This window comes from Nerophis lumbriciformis, linkage group LG11, assembly GCF_033978685.3.
Source record: "Nerophis lumbriciformis linkage group LG11, RoL_Nlum_v2.1, whole genome shotgun sequence".
NCBI lineage: Eukaryota > Metazoa > Chordata > Actinopteri > Syngnathiformes > Syngnathidae > Nerophis > Nerophis lumbriciformis.
The window spans coordinates 39,780,766-39,796,726 of record NC_084558.2 but is presented as its reverse complement, the minus strand read 5'-3'; the positions used below and the strand labels follow the sequence as shown (position 1 = coordinate 39,796,726).

At 38.1% G+C, this 15,961-nt stretch overlaps 1 protein-coding gene across 1 annotated transcript; it reads left to right on the top strand.

The window, feature by feature from the left end:
• Positions 1-11,096: 11,096 nt before the first annotated feature.
• On the top strand, positions 11,097-15,911 carry LOC133610396 (dual specificity phosphatase 29-like). The gene is made up of 3 exons (XM_061966607.2): positions 11,097-11,290; positions 11,355-11,578; positions 15,596-15,911. Exons 1-3 carry the CDS (start codon positions 11,142-11,144, stop codon positions 15,838-15,840), a joined length of 618 nt encoding a protein of 205 aa, XP_061822591.2. The 5' UTR covers positions 11,097-11,141; the 3' UTR covers positions 15,841-15,911.
• Positions 15,912-15,961: the final 50 nt, after the last annotated feature.

Below are 15,961 nucleotides of genomic sequence, written 5' to 3'. Positions count from 1 at the left end.
GTCGCTTTTGTGGGCGGTCTTATTTACGTGGCTCACCTTCGGCAGCGTCTTCTCCCCGTCATCTTTGTTGTAGCGGTGTAGCGTGCAAGGACGGGAGTGGAAGAAGTGTCAAAAGATGGAGCTAACTGTTTTAATGACATTCAAACTTTACTTAAATCAATAACAGAGCAGCCTCTCCTCATCCGTGGCTCACTAGTGCAACAACAAGACCGGAAATGTGTCCCATGAAAAACCGTCTGACCGGAACTTTCTAATAACTAAAGTTCCTTGGGTGAATAATAATAAACTCACTACACCGGTATGTTTTAGCGCTTTCATGGTGCGTTCACTGACAGATATAAGTAAGAACATTACACTACTTTATATTAGAAATGGCAACAGTGGAGGATGAATGTCCCATAACAAGAAGATAGAGAAAAAGAAGAAGCTTATCGACTACATCGTCAGCATGGACTACAAAGGCGGATGCGTGCAATTTTTCAGGATTTATGCAGATCCCAAATACAGATCAGCAGGTACCAGAAGGTAAGAAAAGTTGCTTTTGCATAATATTGCGAAACAAAACGCCAGATATTATGTCTTACCTTATACACACACTATAATAATACTCCTATGTTGAAGTACAGTACAATCCATCAAGCGGTGCGGCTTCATAGCTTACCAAAGTCGTACTAAAACATTTTGATAGATTTTTGAGCGCCGTGTGTAATGTTCTATACTTTCAATGGAACATATAAAATGTTGGTGATGCCATATTGCCATAATATTGCAGTCTACACGTATCTCTTATGTTTGACTGGCATCTACTGGTCACACTTATCATTACACCATGTACCAAATAAAATTGCTTCGAGGTCGGTAAGCACAACCTGAATTATGCCGTACATTAGGCGCACCGAGTTATAAGGTGCACTGTCGAGTTTTGAGGGAGAAAAAAGGATTTTAAGTGCGCCTTATAATCCGGAAAATACGGTAGTCACCTGAAATGGGTGTCACTTCACAGGTGTGCTTGAAGCTCATCAAGAGAATGCCAAGAGTGTGCAAAGGGTGGCTATTTTGAAGAAACTAGAATATTAAATATGTTTTCAATTATTTCACCTTTTTTTTGTTAAGTACATAACTCCACATGTGTTCATTCATAGTTTTGATGCCTTCAGTGACAATCTACAATGTAAATAGTCATGAAAATAAAGAAAACGCATTGAATGAGAAGGCGTGTCCAAACTTTTGGCCTGTAATACAGACACAAATCAAAACACGCACACGAGGATCTGATTACACATGCACCGATTGCGATGGACACAAATGAGTACACGGACACGTGAATCATATTACAGACGCACAGATTGAGATACGTATTTGCAAATAGTTTTGCTCCAATAATACTTGCATAGAAAATGCTTTAACGTTGTGACTTCCAAGCAGGTAGAGTACTGGTTTACTGTGCTCGGGGAATCAGCCACTCGGCGAGCCTGGTGCTGCACTGCAAAAACTGAAATCTAAGTAAGATTAAATATCTCAAATAAGGGTGATGTTTGCTAATTTTCTGTCTGATAAGATAATTCTTCTCACTAAGCAGATTTTATGTTAGAGTGTTTTACTTGTTTTAAGGGTTTTAGTCCTAAATTATCTCAGTAAGATATTACAGCTTGTTGCTGAGATTTTATGACCTATATTGAGTAAAACATGCTTGAAACCAACGTTCCCCCTAAGGTGCGCACCTGCGCAATTGCGCACTGCTCAAGCGTCCTCTGCGCACAGCAAATCTATGCCGCGCAAAAAATCAAATCCCACCCCTAAACAAAATAAACAAATCGTTTGTTTTGTATGATATTGCAATGCAACTGTGAGTAACAGGTGACGAAAGGCGGCCACAACAGATAAAACAATGTTTGTCAACACTGAAATTATTGTAACGTCTGTGGAGACACTTAGAGGACAGGAATTCCATCGGTCCCTTTATATAGCGAAATTGTTTGTTGGCCATTACCACACCAAAACAATGTGTAAAATACTTTTATCCAGCGAAACTGGTCGTTGTCTACCGTACAAAGCAAGCCAAAAGCAACTCTTTGTCATCTGTTATATCAACAGCAGCCGCTTGCTCTCTCTCTCACCTGCACCAACACATACACTATGGCAGTGTTTTTCAACCACTGTGCCGTGGCACACTAGTGTGCCGTGAGATACAGTCTGGTGTGCCGTGGGAGATTATCTAATTTTACCTATTTGGGTTAAAAAAATGTTTGCAAACCAGTAATTATAATTTGCATATTATGTGTTGTTGTTGAGTGTCGGTGCTGTCTAGAGCTCGACAGAGTAACCGTGTAATACTCTTCCATATCAGTAGGTGGCAGCAGGTAACTAATTGCTTTGTAGATGTCGGAAACAGCGGGAGGCAGCGTGAAGGTAAAAAGGTGTCTTATGCTTAAACCAAAAATAAACAAAAGGTGAGTGCCCCTAAGAAAAGTAATTGAAGCTTACGGAAGGCTATGCAGAACGAAACCAAAACTGAACTGGCTACAAAGTAAACAAAAACAGAATGCTGGACGACAGCAAAGACTTACTGCGGAGCAAAGACGGCGTCCACAATGTACATCCGAACATGACATGACAATCAACAATGTCCCCACAAAGAAGGACGAAAACAACTGAAATATAAACAAAAACAAAGTAGATGCAGGAAATATCGCTCAAAGGAAAACATGAAACTGCGACAGGAAAATACCAAAAAAAGAGAAAAAGCCACCAAAATAGGAGCGCAAGACAAGAACTAAAACACTACACACAGGAAAACAGCAAAAAAGTCCAAATAAGTCAGGGTGTGATGTGACAGATGAGACAAGAGCTGTATTGATGCATGCTTGGTTATGCTTTAAAGTCATATCCAACAATTGCGACAATGATTTTTTACTGTCAACCGAGTTTATGATTTCTGCTGGTGGCGTGCCTCCGGATTTTTTCAACGCATAAAATGTGCCTTGCCTCAACGTTAAAAGTTTGGTGGACAACATGAGACAGAAAAATAAGTGGCATAAAACACGTCCTAGAACAGGGGTCGGCAACCCGCGGCTCTAGAGCCGCATGCGGCTCTTTAGCGCCGCCCTAGTGTCTCTCTGAAGCTTTTTCAAAAATGTATGAAAAATGGAAAAAGTTGAGGGGAAAAAATATATTTTTTGTTTTAATATGGTTTCTGTAGGAGGACAAACATGACACAAACCTCCCTAATTGTTATAAAGCACACTGTTTATATTAAACATGCTTCACTGATTTGAGTATTTGGCGAGCGCCGTTTTGTCCTACTAATTTTGGCAGTCCTTGAACTCACCTTAGTTTGTTTACATGTATAACTTTCTGCGACTTTCTAGGACGTGTTTTATGCCACTTCTTTTTCTGTCTCATGTTGTCCACCAAACTTTTAACGTTGTGCATGAATCCACAAAGGTGAGTTTTGTTGATGTTATTGACTTGTGTGGAGTGCTAATCAGACATATTTGGTCACTGCATGACTGCGAGCTAATCGATGCTAACATGCTATTTAGGCTAGCTATATGTACATATTGCATAATTATGCCTCATTTGTAGCTATATTTGAGCTCATTTAGTTTCCTTTAAGTTATATTAATTCAATATATATCTCATGACACACTATCTGTATGTAATATGGCTTTTAATTTTTTGCGGCTCCAGACAGATTTGTTTTTGTATTTTTGGTCCAATATTGCTCTTTCAACATTTTGGGTTGCCGACCCCTGACCTAGAAAGTCGCAGAAAGATATACATGTAAACAAACTAAGGTGAGTTCAAGGACTGCCAAAATTAATAGGACAAAACGGCGCTCGCCAAATACTCGAATCAGTGAAGCATGTTTAATATAAACAGTGTGCTTTATAACAATTAGGGAGGTTTGTGTCATGTTTGTCCTCCTACAGAAACCATATTAAAACAAAAAATATATTTTTTTCCCCCTCAACTTTTTCCATTTTTCATACATTTTTTAAAAAGCTCCAGAGAGCCACTAGGGCGGCGCTAAAGAGCCGCATGCGGCTCTAGAGCCGCGGGTTGCCGACCCCTGGCTTAGTTCAAATAAAATACCCCTCATTTTTGTATTTTTGTTTCTTGTTTTTGAACACTGACTTTTTGCAGTGTGGCCTTCCTGATGACCCAGGAGGGACTAACCCTGGCTCAGGCTATTCGGACCGTGAGGCGGCACAGAAACATTCTGCCTAACGTGGGTTTTTTGGAGTATGCAAGCTGGACGCCGCCTTGAAAGCAGAGCGCTTTCCTCAGACTTAAAAAAATAAAATAAAAATCAGCTTGTGTCAAAGAAAATCCTAAGACAACTGTCCAAAGCCTGCAAAGACACACAGCGACGACGACAGAGTCCCTATAAATAACCCAACACTTCGTTTATTTATTCACATTTCTCAAAGCCAATGACGAAAATATGCCTGGTGTACAGATTCGGGTCGGACTTTGAAAGCGGGAGATGAAGCGGCGACTTAATAAGAGATGCTCTCCAGATGCTGTCAAAATAAAAAGAATTGGATATCACAGCTTTAACGATTCCACTGTCAGAATGAATGATGGCAGCCGGGGAAGATATGGCGGCGTGAAAAGTCCGTCTGACATGTTTCATGCAGCACCGTGCCACTGCTCAGGTTTGGATCACCAGGGGATGAAGATATGGGGGGTGGGGGTGATTGCGCACATCATGGCGGCAAAGACATGTTGCCAAAGCCAGATTTATGAAAAGACTCATCTGTCAGTCTGACACATTTCACTTCCATCTTGGCCCCACAACAGCAAACAACAATCCTGCCTACGCGGTCAGGAAGGATTTAATCGCTTTCCTTCTCACACACACAAAGCTCGAGACATGTCCACTCTTTTGAAAAACACTTACTCTACTATGGGTTGTTGTTTTTTTTACAGTGTTAACTTAAGGTTCATTGTACACTGCAAAAAGTCAGTGTTCAAAAACAAGAAAAAAAACGGAAAAAAATTAGGGGTATTTTACTTGAACTAAGCAAAATTATCTGCCAATAGAACAAGAAAATTTGGCTTGTCAAGATTTTCCAAAACAAGTAAAATTAGCTAACCTCAATGAACCCAAAAATACCTTAAAATAAGTATATTCTCACTAATAACAACTGGACTACTATATGAGTACGTATTTTCTCTTGTTTCATTGAAAATAAAACAGCAAAGTCCATTTGGCTGTCATCTGTTTTAATATGAGACACAATTGTGTCAAAGTCATGATTTTTTTTTTTTTTTTTTACATGCTTACAATAAGAAATTATTACCTTAAAAAAGTAGTTTTATACTTGTGAGTGTTGATGACACAGCTTTGCAACAGTTGATATTCTAGTTTCAAGCATGTTTTACTCAATATAGGTCATCAAATCTCAGCAACAAGCTGTACTATCTTACTGAGATCATTTAGGACCAAAACCCGTAAAACAAGTAAAACAATCTAACATAAAATCTGCTGAGTGAGAAGAATTATCTTATCAGACAGAAAATAAGCAAATATCACCGTTATTTGAGATATTTAATCTTACTTAGATTTCAGTTTTTGCAGTGTATACTATACTTCATTATATACTGTATATATAATTTGTAAATATTACATATATGTTATATTTATATTGCTACTATGGTACATTTTTAGTCACTTTTCGCCCTCTTTTTGTGCCCTTATGTGCATTATCCTTTCCATCCTTTGTAAGTGAGCAAAGAATGAATGAATGAGTGTGGAACAATTTCCCTTGTGGATCAATAAAGTTTGTCTAAGTTTAAGTTTAACTAAAATGTTGAGCGTAATATTCAAGTGGAGCACCTAAGAGACTGTGTCTGCTCGCTAGCTATAGCTAGAGATTAAAGCTAAGTCCGCTTGAACGAGAATATTTTCATTTTAAACGATTCGTTTTTCAATGCATTTTAGCCATCGTTAGTCCCAAAAAAAAAAAAAATAAATAAATAAAAATAGGTTGATTGGCAACATTAAATTGGCCCTAGTGTGTGAATGTTGTCTGTCTATCTGTGTTGGCCCTGTGATGAGGTGGCGACTTGTCCAGGGTGTACACCGCCTTCCGCCCGAATGCAGCTGAGATAGGCTCCAGCACCCTCTGCGACCCCAAAAGGGACAAGCGGCAGAAAATGGATGGATGGAATAAATAAAAAATTAAAAGCTTGGTCAGCAAGCGAGCGTGATTGTTGCCAATTACTTTGGTTAGCTACCGTATTTTTCGGAGTATAAGTCGCACCGGAGTATAAGTCGCACCTGCCGAAAATGCATAATAAAGAAGGAAAAAAACATATATAAATCGCACTGGAGCCCGGCCAAACTATGAAAAAAACTGCGACTAATAGTCCGAAAAATACGGTACTTACAGTGCATCTGGAAAGTATTCACAAGCTTCACTTTTTACACATTTTGTTATGTTACAAATGGAATAAAATATTTTCTGTCCTCAAAATTCTGCACACAATACCCCATAATGACAATGTGAATTTTTTTTGTTTTTTTTGTTTTTAGAAATTTTGTGAAAATGTATTAAAAATAAAAAAAACTAAGACATCAGCACTCCCGCGACCCTGAAAGGGACAAGCGGTAGAAAATGGATGGATGGATGGAAATCAGCCTTTGCCATGAAGCTCAAACGTGAGCTCACGAGCATCCGTTTTCAACTCATCATCCTTGAGATATTCCTACAGCTTAATTGGAGTCCAACTGTGTCCACAGTCCACCTTTGCTTTAACAAAGTACTGAGCAAAGACTGAACAATTATGTACATGTGATTTCTTGGATTTTTATTTTTACCAAAGTTGCAAACCTTTCTTTAAAAAATTTCACATTGAACTTTTTGGGGTATGGTTTGTAGAATTTATACCATTTTTGGAATAAGGCTGTAATATAAGAAAATCTGGAAAAAGTAAAGCGCTGTAATTACTTTCTGGATGCACTGCAAGTTCAGTAGCTAGCTCATTTTTAACTCGCTCATGATGTATTGATTGTCTCTTTCAGTTGTATTTATGTAACGAATGTTTTTAAAATGCTTTTAAATGCAAAGCACTTTGTGCTACATTTGAAAAGTGCTCTACAAATAAAGTCTACCTGATTTATTGATATGTTGTCAAGCTACCTACATCTTTGTCAGCTAGCTTTTTTTTTTCTTTTTTTTTTACAGCTCGTGCTTTATGGGACACCAAGGCTCAGATAGTAGAGCGGGCATGCCAGCAACTAGAGGGTTCCAGGTTTGATTCCTGCTTCCACCATACCAACCACGTGTCCTTGGGCAAGACACTTCACACCATACTTGCCAACCTTGAGACCTCCGATTTCAGGAGGTGGGGGGCGGGTGCGTGGTTAAGAGGGGAGGAGTATATTTACAGCTAGAATTCACCAAGTCAAGTATATATATATATATATATATATATATATATATATATAAGAAATTCTTGACTTTCAGTGAATTCTAGCTATAAATGTGTTTATTTTATTTTATATATATATATATATATATATATAAGAAATACTTGACGAAATACTAAGTCAAGTATTTCATACGGTATATATATATAAGAAATACTTGCCTTTCAGTGAATTCTAGCTATAAATATATATTTCTTTTATTATATACATATATATATATACACACATATATATATATATATATATATATATATATATATATATATATATATATAAGAAATACTTGACTTTCAGTGAATTCTGGCTATAAACATATATTTATTTTATTTTATATATATATATATATATATATATATATATATATATATATATATATATATATATATATATATATATATATATATATATATATATATATATATAATAAATACTTGAATTTCAGTGTTCATTTATTTACACATATACACACACATAACACTCATCTACTCATTGTTGAGTTAAGGGTTGAATTGTCCATCCTTGTTCTATTCTCTGTCACTATTTTTCGAACCATACTGAACACCCTCTCTGATGATGCATTGCTGTGTGGCACGCACAAAAGTGCATTCATCAAATGCACTAGATGGCAGTATTGTCCTGTTTAAGAGTGTCACAACATTGCTGTTTACGGCAGACGAACTGCTTTACGGTAGACAAAAACGTGACTGCTGTTGTTGTGTGTTGTTACCGCGCTGGGAGGACGTTAATGAAACTGCCAAACAATAAACCCACATAAGAAACCAAGAACTCGCCCTCCATCATTCTACAGTTATAACGTGATTGAGCAGGTACACTGTTTATATTGTGGGTCCATGCGGACCTGAGTCTGCCTGAATTTTGGGAGAAAATTTGTCCCGGGAGGTTTTCGGGAGAGGCGCTGAATTTCGGGAGTCTCCCGGAAAATCCGGGAGGGTTGGCAAGTATGCTTCACCCACCTTGCTCCCAGTGCCGCTCACACTGGTGTGTGAATGTGGAAGAAATGTTTAGTGGTGGTCATCAGTGCATTTTTATTTGATTTGTTATCCTCTTATTTTTGTTAGAGGAAAAAAAGGATTGTTGACGATAACTACAGCGAATATTATTAGTCAACGAAATCAACACTGCTTTCAACTGGAGATGTTGATTTGAAGTACAAGTGTTTTCAGTTAAGAGCTCCGTTGCAGAACCAATTAAACTCGTAAATTGAGGAACTCCGGTAAATCATAAGATGGTTTGTTCTTTTACAAAACCCAAAACCAGAGAAGTTGGCACGTTGTGTAAATCGTAAATAAAAACAGAATATAATGATTTGCAAATCCTTTTCAACTTATATTCAATTGAATAGACTGCAAAGACAAGATATTTAACGTTGGAACTGAAAAACTAAATTGTTTTTTGCAAATAATCATTAACTTAGAATTTAATGGCAGCAACACATTGCAAGAAAGTTGTCACAGGGGCATTTTTACCACTGTGTTACATGGCCTTTCCTTTTAACAACACTCAGTAAACGTTTGGGAACTGAGGAGACACATTTTTGAAGCTTTTCAGGTGGAATTCTTTCCCATTCTTGCTTGATGTACAGCTTAAGTTGTTCAACAGTCCGGGGGTCTCCGTTGTGGTATTTTAGGCTTCATAATGCGCCACACATTTTCAATGGGAGACAGGTCTGGACTACAGGCAGGCAAGTCTAGTACCCGCACTATTTTACTATGAAGTCACGCTGTTGTAACACGTGGCTTGGCATTGTCTTGCTGAAATAAGCAGGGGCATCCATGATAACGTTGCTTGATACTAGGATGACAGAGTATGCAAAACAATAACAGTGCAATACTTTTTCATAACATGGTCACTACTGCCTAGTTTCTCTTGTTATATTCTTATTTTACTGTTATATTTTTATTCTCATTGTTGCTTTTTATTTTTATTCTATTGTAATATTTTTCTATTTTGTTTCCATTTATACCCCCATTATTTACTTTTTACTTTTTAAAATTTGATCTCAATTCTGTACACTGCTGCTGGAATTTTAATTTTCCTGAGGGAACTCTCCTGAAGGAATCAATAAAGTACTATCTATCTATCTAAATTTGTTCTTTAAATTTTGACAGAAAAATTGGATGTCTCTTGAACTTTAGTAATATTTGATCGTGCAAAAAACTACCAGTTCCACAATTTAAAAAAATAAATAAAAGTACTTTAAATATCTGCCTCTCTCTTTGACTTTGAAAGCAAGTTATCAATCAAATTGTAAGTAAAAAAATATATAATGTAAATGTGTTCAAATACATAGGCAATTGTGTAATTAATGTAAGGCAGTGATTCTCTGTCAAAATAATTGTATCTAATTTATCACAAAACTTTGTGTTTCAATGAGTTCCCGGCGAGCAGACAAAAGCTGTCTTTGATCTTACCAATTAAAAGGCTTGTAAAACTCCACTGTGTAGGATGGGAAGCGACATGAAGGTGTCGGTTTCTTTGATGTATTGTAATCCACAGGAAGATTTTGTCTTGACCCGAGATCTACAAAACGGAGAGGAAGCAGGACCTGACCCCCCTCCAGGCACCTTTTCTTTGAACTGTTTTGTAACCAAAGGCGACGACTGTTTACGACCCACCTTCCTTTAGAGACAGCTGTTGCCATGTAATCAGGGAAAGTCCATATAAAGGAGGAGGCGTACAATCTTTCGTCAGAGCGTGGTGGGGCACTGCAAAGGGTACAGGTCTACGCGTTTCTCCTCATTGAGCCTAATTGAATTCTGTCTCTGTTTAATTCCTTGCTTCTTGGTCTGTTTAATAGATGTCATCAGTGTTTGAACCTGACATTCTCAAACTGTGGTAAGTGTACCACTGGGGGTACGCTAGTGCCATCTAGTGGTACGCCAAAGAATCACTTGATTTAAGTACAGTGTTTTATTTTCCTATTTTTAAACTGTGTTACTGTTCAAACTGTGCCAAAAAAATATTAAATTTACCTGTCAAATAAAACCTCTGCCTTATTTTTAACGATTACTTAGGCCTAATCTGCTACTGTATTTTAACGTTGGTCATTACGGTGGTACTTGGAGGGCCAAGTTTCTGCTGAGGTGGTACTTGGCGAAAAAAGTTTGAGAACAACTGATATAAGGCATACAATAAAATTCATATACATTCACTGTTGCAGGTAGCCCCCTGTGGGCATTTCAGCCTTCAACAAGTTTTACACCCCTGCGTTAAAATGTTTGTGGTTTTACAAACGTAATCTGTCAAACAGGAAGTAGCAAAAGTACCAAACAGAGACAGATAAAAAAACAAGAATCTCAATCTCCAATATATTCTGTTCCTCACATTTTTTTTGACTAAAATAGCTCATTATACATTATTACATAAGCAATAATACAAATCAGTTTTTTTAAGTTTTGTAAACAAGACAGCTCAGTAAAATGTGACACACAAAGCATATACTGGAAAGTCAGCTACAAACGCAGTGTGCTCAGAGAAGTTTTCCAGAGTGGCAGCTAAGGTCAGGAGCGCTCGCCACATCCCGGCCCTAAAAATAAACTCTACATTTGATGGCCGTCACAGCAGCGGCGGCGGTTACACAATCTTTCCTTCAGGAAGCCTTCGCACGTCCTGCCTTAAAGGACGACAGGCCCCGCCAGAGGCTGTTGTTTTGCCGTTATATAAAGCAGCAAGCAAATAAATGACGTGTGAAAGGAAGCAAGCGTCTCCCGAGACAAGCGGCGACTACGTGACCCCAAGCGGCTATGAGCTGGACAAAATCCTCAACCGTGGCTGCCCGGCGTACACGCCTTACAGCGAGGTGTGGCCTCAGGTCTACATTGGCGACGAGTAAGTAAAGAACACGTTACCCCAAATAATTGGAATGGGATTAAAAAGACGTGCACCGTGACAGGGACACAGCGAAAGACAAGCTGAAGCTGAAGAGGCTGGGCATTACGCACGTCTTGAACGCAGCGGAGGGCACGTGGAACAACGTGGACACCGGAGCTGGTTACTATGGCGACATGGGCGTGGTCTACCACGGCGTGCTGGCCGCAGACACCCCGACATTCGACCTCAGCCAGTATTTTTTCTCAGCAGCCCGGTTCATTGAAGACGCGCTGATGGACCCTCAAAGTAAGAAAAAGGACGCAAAAGGAGTTCAAATAAGCAGTAAAAACTTTAGTTCATCTATTTCACAAAGAAATGTACATAAGTACCAACAATAATTAAAGCTGCAAGCAGCGATGGACGGGACCGACTTTTGCTGGTGTTTCCTGCCTTTACCCATTCAACATATCTTTACCTGCACATTACCTACCTTCCCTGCATCCTGGGGACACACTGGTGCTTCTTTCTTTCACCCATACAACATATCTATGTAATCATGTAATTTAACCTTCTCTGCATAGTAAGGTCACGCTGGTACTTCCTGCCTGTACCCATTCAACCTATTTTCACCCGCACATTACCTACCTTCTCTGCATAGTGGGGTCACGCTTGTGCTTTCTGCCTTTACCCATGCAACATATCTTCACTTGCACATTATCAGAGGAGATAATGTTTAAAAAAAAAGGAGACTGTTTTGACCAGACTTTTGTTTTGAAGGGGGAATTGCAAACTTCCTGTTGATTTTTGCTGGGGGTTGTCAATGAATGAAATGTAGGTCTAAGTGAGACCTACATAGAGGTTTTTGTTTCATGTCTCTACGACATTCCTACCGGAAGTTACAAGCAGTTTTGTCTGTGTTTTCTTCCTAGGAGCAGTTTTGTCTGTCAATTTTGAGTTTTGGGGTTTGGTTTTTTTATTAGATCGCAATTTTCGCCAGTCCTGATGTGTGTGTCCAGTTTGGTGAGTTTTGAAGCATGTTAAGGGGGTCAAATTACAGCTCAAAGAGGCAAAAATGACTGTTTTTGCAAAAGTTTTGTTTTGAAGGGGGAATTGCCAACTTCCGTTTTTGTTTGATTTTTGCTGAAGGATGTCAGTGTTAAAAAACCTCTATGTAGGTCTATGTGAGACCTACATAGAGGTTTTTGTTACATGTCTCTACGATATTCCTACTGGAAGTTACAGGCCGTTTTGTCTGTTTTTTCCTAGAGGGCGCTAGAGTGTAATTTTGAGTTTTGGGGTTTGGTTTTTTGATTAGCTCGCAATTTTCGCCAGTCCTGATGTGTGTGTCCAATTTGGTGAGTTTTGAAGCATGTTAAGGTGGTCAAATTACAGCTCAAAGAGGCGGCCGGTATAATAATAATAAAACCTTACAATTTCAATAGGGTCCTCTGTCCCAAAGGGACATTCGGTCCCTAATTAGGGATTATTAAAGTTTTGTTTGAACTTTTTTGAATACTGTATTTTTGTAATTATTTTATGATGGTTTTTAGAAGCACCACTTCATACCAATTTAAATTTACAGTACAGAAGTATCAGACTTTTAGTTATTTAATAAATTATTTTATTGTATCATGTTCTTTCTTAAATATGTATTTGCTTTTCATTATATTTTATTTTTATCTTTATATATATGAATTATTTGTTTTTAAAACAAAAAATATATTTAATTACTAATTTTAATTGCAAGTTAAAATGTAGTGACTTTTTTATTCCAACAGATGGCGCCATTATGAAACACCAACACAGTATCCAGTGTCAATACATGTAGTAAGTGTGCCATACACTCACTGATGCGTCATTTACAGGACTAGTTAGGGACCGTAATGTCCCTTTGGGACAGAGGACCCTATTGTAATTGTTGTATTATTCTTTATTATACCGCCGCCTCTTTGAGCTGTAATTTGAACCCCTTAACATGCTTCAAAACTCACCATATTTGACACACACATCAGGACTGGCGAAAATTGCGATCTAATAAAAAAACTTAGCCCCAAAACTCAAAATTGCGCTCAAGCGCCCCCTAGGAAGAAAACACAGACAAAACTGCCTGTAACTCCCACTAGGAATGTCGGAGAGACATGAAACAAAAACCTCTATGTAGGTCTCACTTAGACCTAGATTTCATACACTGACATCCTTCAGCAAAAATCAACAGGAAGTTTGCAATTCCCCCTTCAAAACAAAAGCTTTGTAAAAACAGTCACTTTTGCCTCTATAATTTGACCCCCTTAACATGCTTCAAAACTCACCAAACTGGACACACACGTTAGGACTGGCAAAAATTGCCATTTAATAAAAAAACAACAACCCAAAAACTCAAAATTGTGCTCTAGCGCCCCCTAGGAGGAAAACACAGATAAAACTGCCTGTAACTTCCAGTAGGAATGTCATAGATACATGAAACAAAAACCTCTATGTAGGTCTCACTTAGACCTACATATCATATATTGACAACCCCCAGCAAAGATCAACAGGAAGTTTGCAATTCCCCCTTCAAAACAAAAGTTTTGTGAAAACCGGTCACCTTTTTTTAAAAATTATCTCCACTGAGCGAGTTTGTCGTGTCGGCTTTAAACTAGCACAGGAGAGAGATTGAACCCTTCTGATTAAAAGTTGACGAAAGAGTTTTAATTACTGCTTCGGTTTGGATTTTATGCGCCGTCAAAGTCGGCCCCGTCCATCGCTGCTTGCAGCTTTAGTTTATACTGTTATTTGTGTTTGTGAAAAATCTATAACATTTTTAAATCTAAAATGCTTATGAAAAAATTTAACCTTAAAAATACTTTGATTTGCAGAATTTAATTCTGTGAGCACTACTTGAATCAAACGTACAGACCGCGGGCAAACAGGTTTAATCCGGCCCACAAAATCAGTTTACTAAAAATAAAAATTAGCTACATTAATGCCATTCTAAATGTGTCCACTAGATGTTGCAATAGCAATTCAAGTGTAGCCCACGTCACACATGACAGTGTTTAAAGAGGACGTGTCAGCTGACTTTAAGTACCCTCTGGATTGGCTGCCGCTACTCCAATCAGCACAGGTGCAAGCAATCAGCTGCTCCTGTTGTGGCCGGCAGTAGATGGCGGCAGTATAGACCCACAATACCTTCCTTCATTGTAAATGATCCACTCAACGGATAAAATACCGAAACGGTAAGATGCAAAGACTTAAATCAACGTGACATCATCTACAGTTCCATGCAGCGCTTGCAATTGGTTGAATGCACAATGTGCACCTTGAACTCCATTGTAAAAATGGGTGTTTCTACATTCGTTGTGTTTGTTCTATTTTATTTTAGGCTTAAATCCACCATGATTACATTGGTACTGTTTGTAGTTATGTTACATTGATTTCGGCTATGGTGTCATTTAGATAATAGTTTTGTTTATATTATAATTGTAATATTTGAATAATAATAAATGAATGTGTTCCTTGATTTCACCAATGCGGCGGTTTGAGGAAACACTTGATTTCTTATCCAAGCACGTCTTTCATGGTGAATTGTCAAAATGAGAATCCTAAACAGGAAGTGCTTATAGTTTAATGGCTTTGTAAAAACACTTAGACAAAGTCTAAGTTCATTATGTTCTTCATGGTGTTTCTGAAAATGTACATATTACAAGACCATATTGAGTAAAAAAATAGGTGCAGTTTCAAAATTCTATTTTTGGCCAAAGTAAGACAAAGAAAACAATTTGAATTTGTCTTTATTTTTAAGTTTTAACGCCATGATATTACCAGTCCGGCCCACATGGGAATAGATTTTACTCCATGTGGCCCCTGAGCTAAAATTAGTTTGACACCCGTGACTTAAGTCTTTGTTGTTGTTTTTTTTTACAAAATAAATCATGAGCTTCTTGTGGTAAAAATGTTAATTAATTAATTCAACATTATAGAAAGTTTGTTTCTGAAATTAAATGTTTTTTTCTGTAATTTTTATTTTAGGGTTAAGTGAGCAACCATATTAATTTTTCAACTGTAAAATGTAGATTTTTTTTTTTAACAACTTATATCAGTTATCAGTCAGTTGTAATCACATATAGAAACATGAAAAACTGCACAAAAAAAAGTGGGAAAAGTCTTCACATTTTGCCACAATTAAAACTGATACTATACCCAATAATAAAGAGACTGAAAATGCATATTTGTTGACAATGTATCCCACCAGGCACCTTCTGGACTTTTCACATACATTGAAAGTGCATTAATTTAAAACACTTTAAAAGACAAACTGACCTGTTTGTGTGTGTGTACCTGCAGACAAACTCCTTGTCCACTGCGTGATGGGGAGGAGTCGCTCGGCCACGCTGTTCCTCGCCTACCTGATGATCTGCCAGGACATGACGCTGGTGGACGCCGTTGAGCATGTGAAGACTCGCAGGAGAATCATGCCCAACTGGGGCTTCCTGAAGCAGCTGAGGGCGCTGGACGAGCGCTTCCTGCAGCGGCGCAAAGAAGAGAGTCAGCCGACAGAGAGAGATGAGTCACAGTCGAGAGGAGCGTGAAAAGAAAAAAAGATGCCAGGATTCCAAATGTGTGTTATTATCTCGTCTTGCATTTTCAGGCTAAATGAAAGGAGAGATGACATGCGTTAATATTCATACAGGTCTAACTTTAGACTACATT

What these genes read in the sequence shown, in the direction of transcription:
- LOC133610396 (XM_061966607.2), top strand. Translation starts at nt 11,142, where the DNA reads ATGACGTGTGAAAGGAAGCAAGCGTCTCCCGAGACAAGCGGCGACTAC. An exon ending in CAGGTCTACATTGGCGACGA is followed by an intron (nt 11,291 to 11,354) that starts GTAAGTAAAGAA and finishes GCACCGTGACAG; the next exon opens with GGACACAGCGAAAGACAAGC. An exon ending in CGCGCTGATGGACCCTCAAA is followed by an intron (nt 11,579 to 15,595) that starts GTAAGAAAAAGG and finishes GTGTACCTGCAG; the next exon opens with ACAAACTCCTTGTCCACTGC.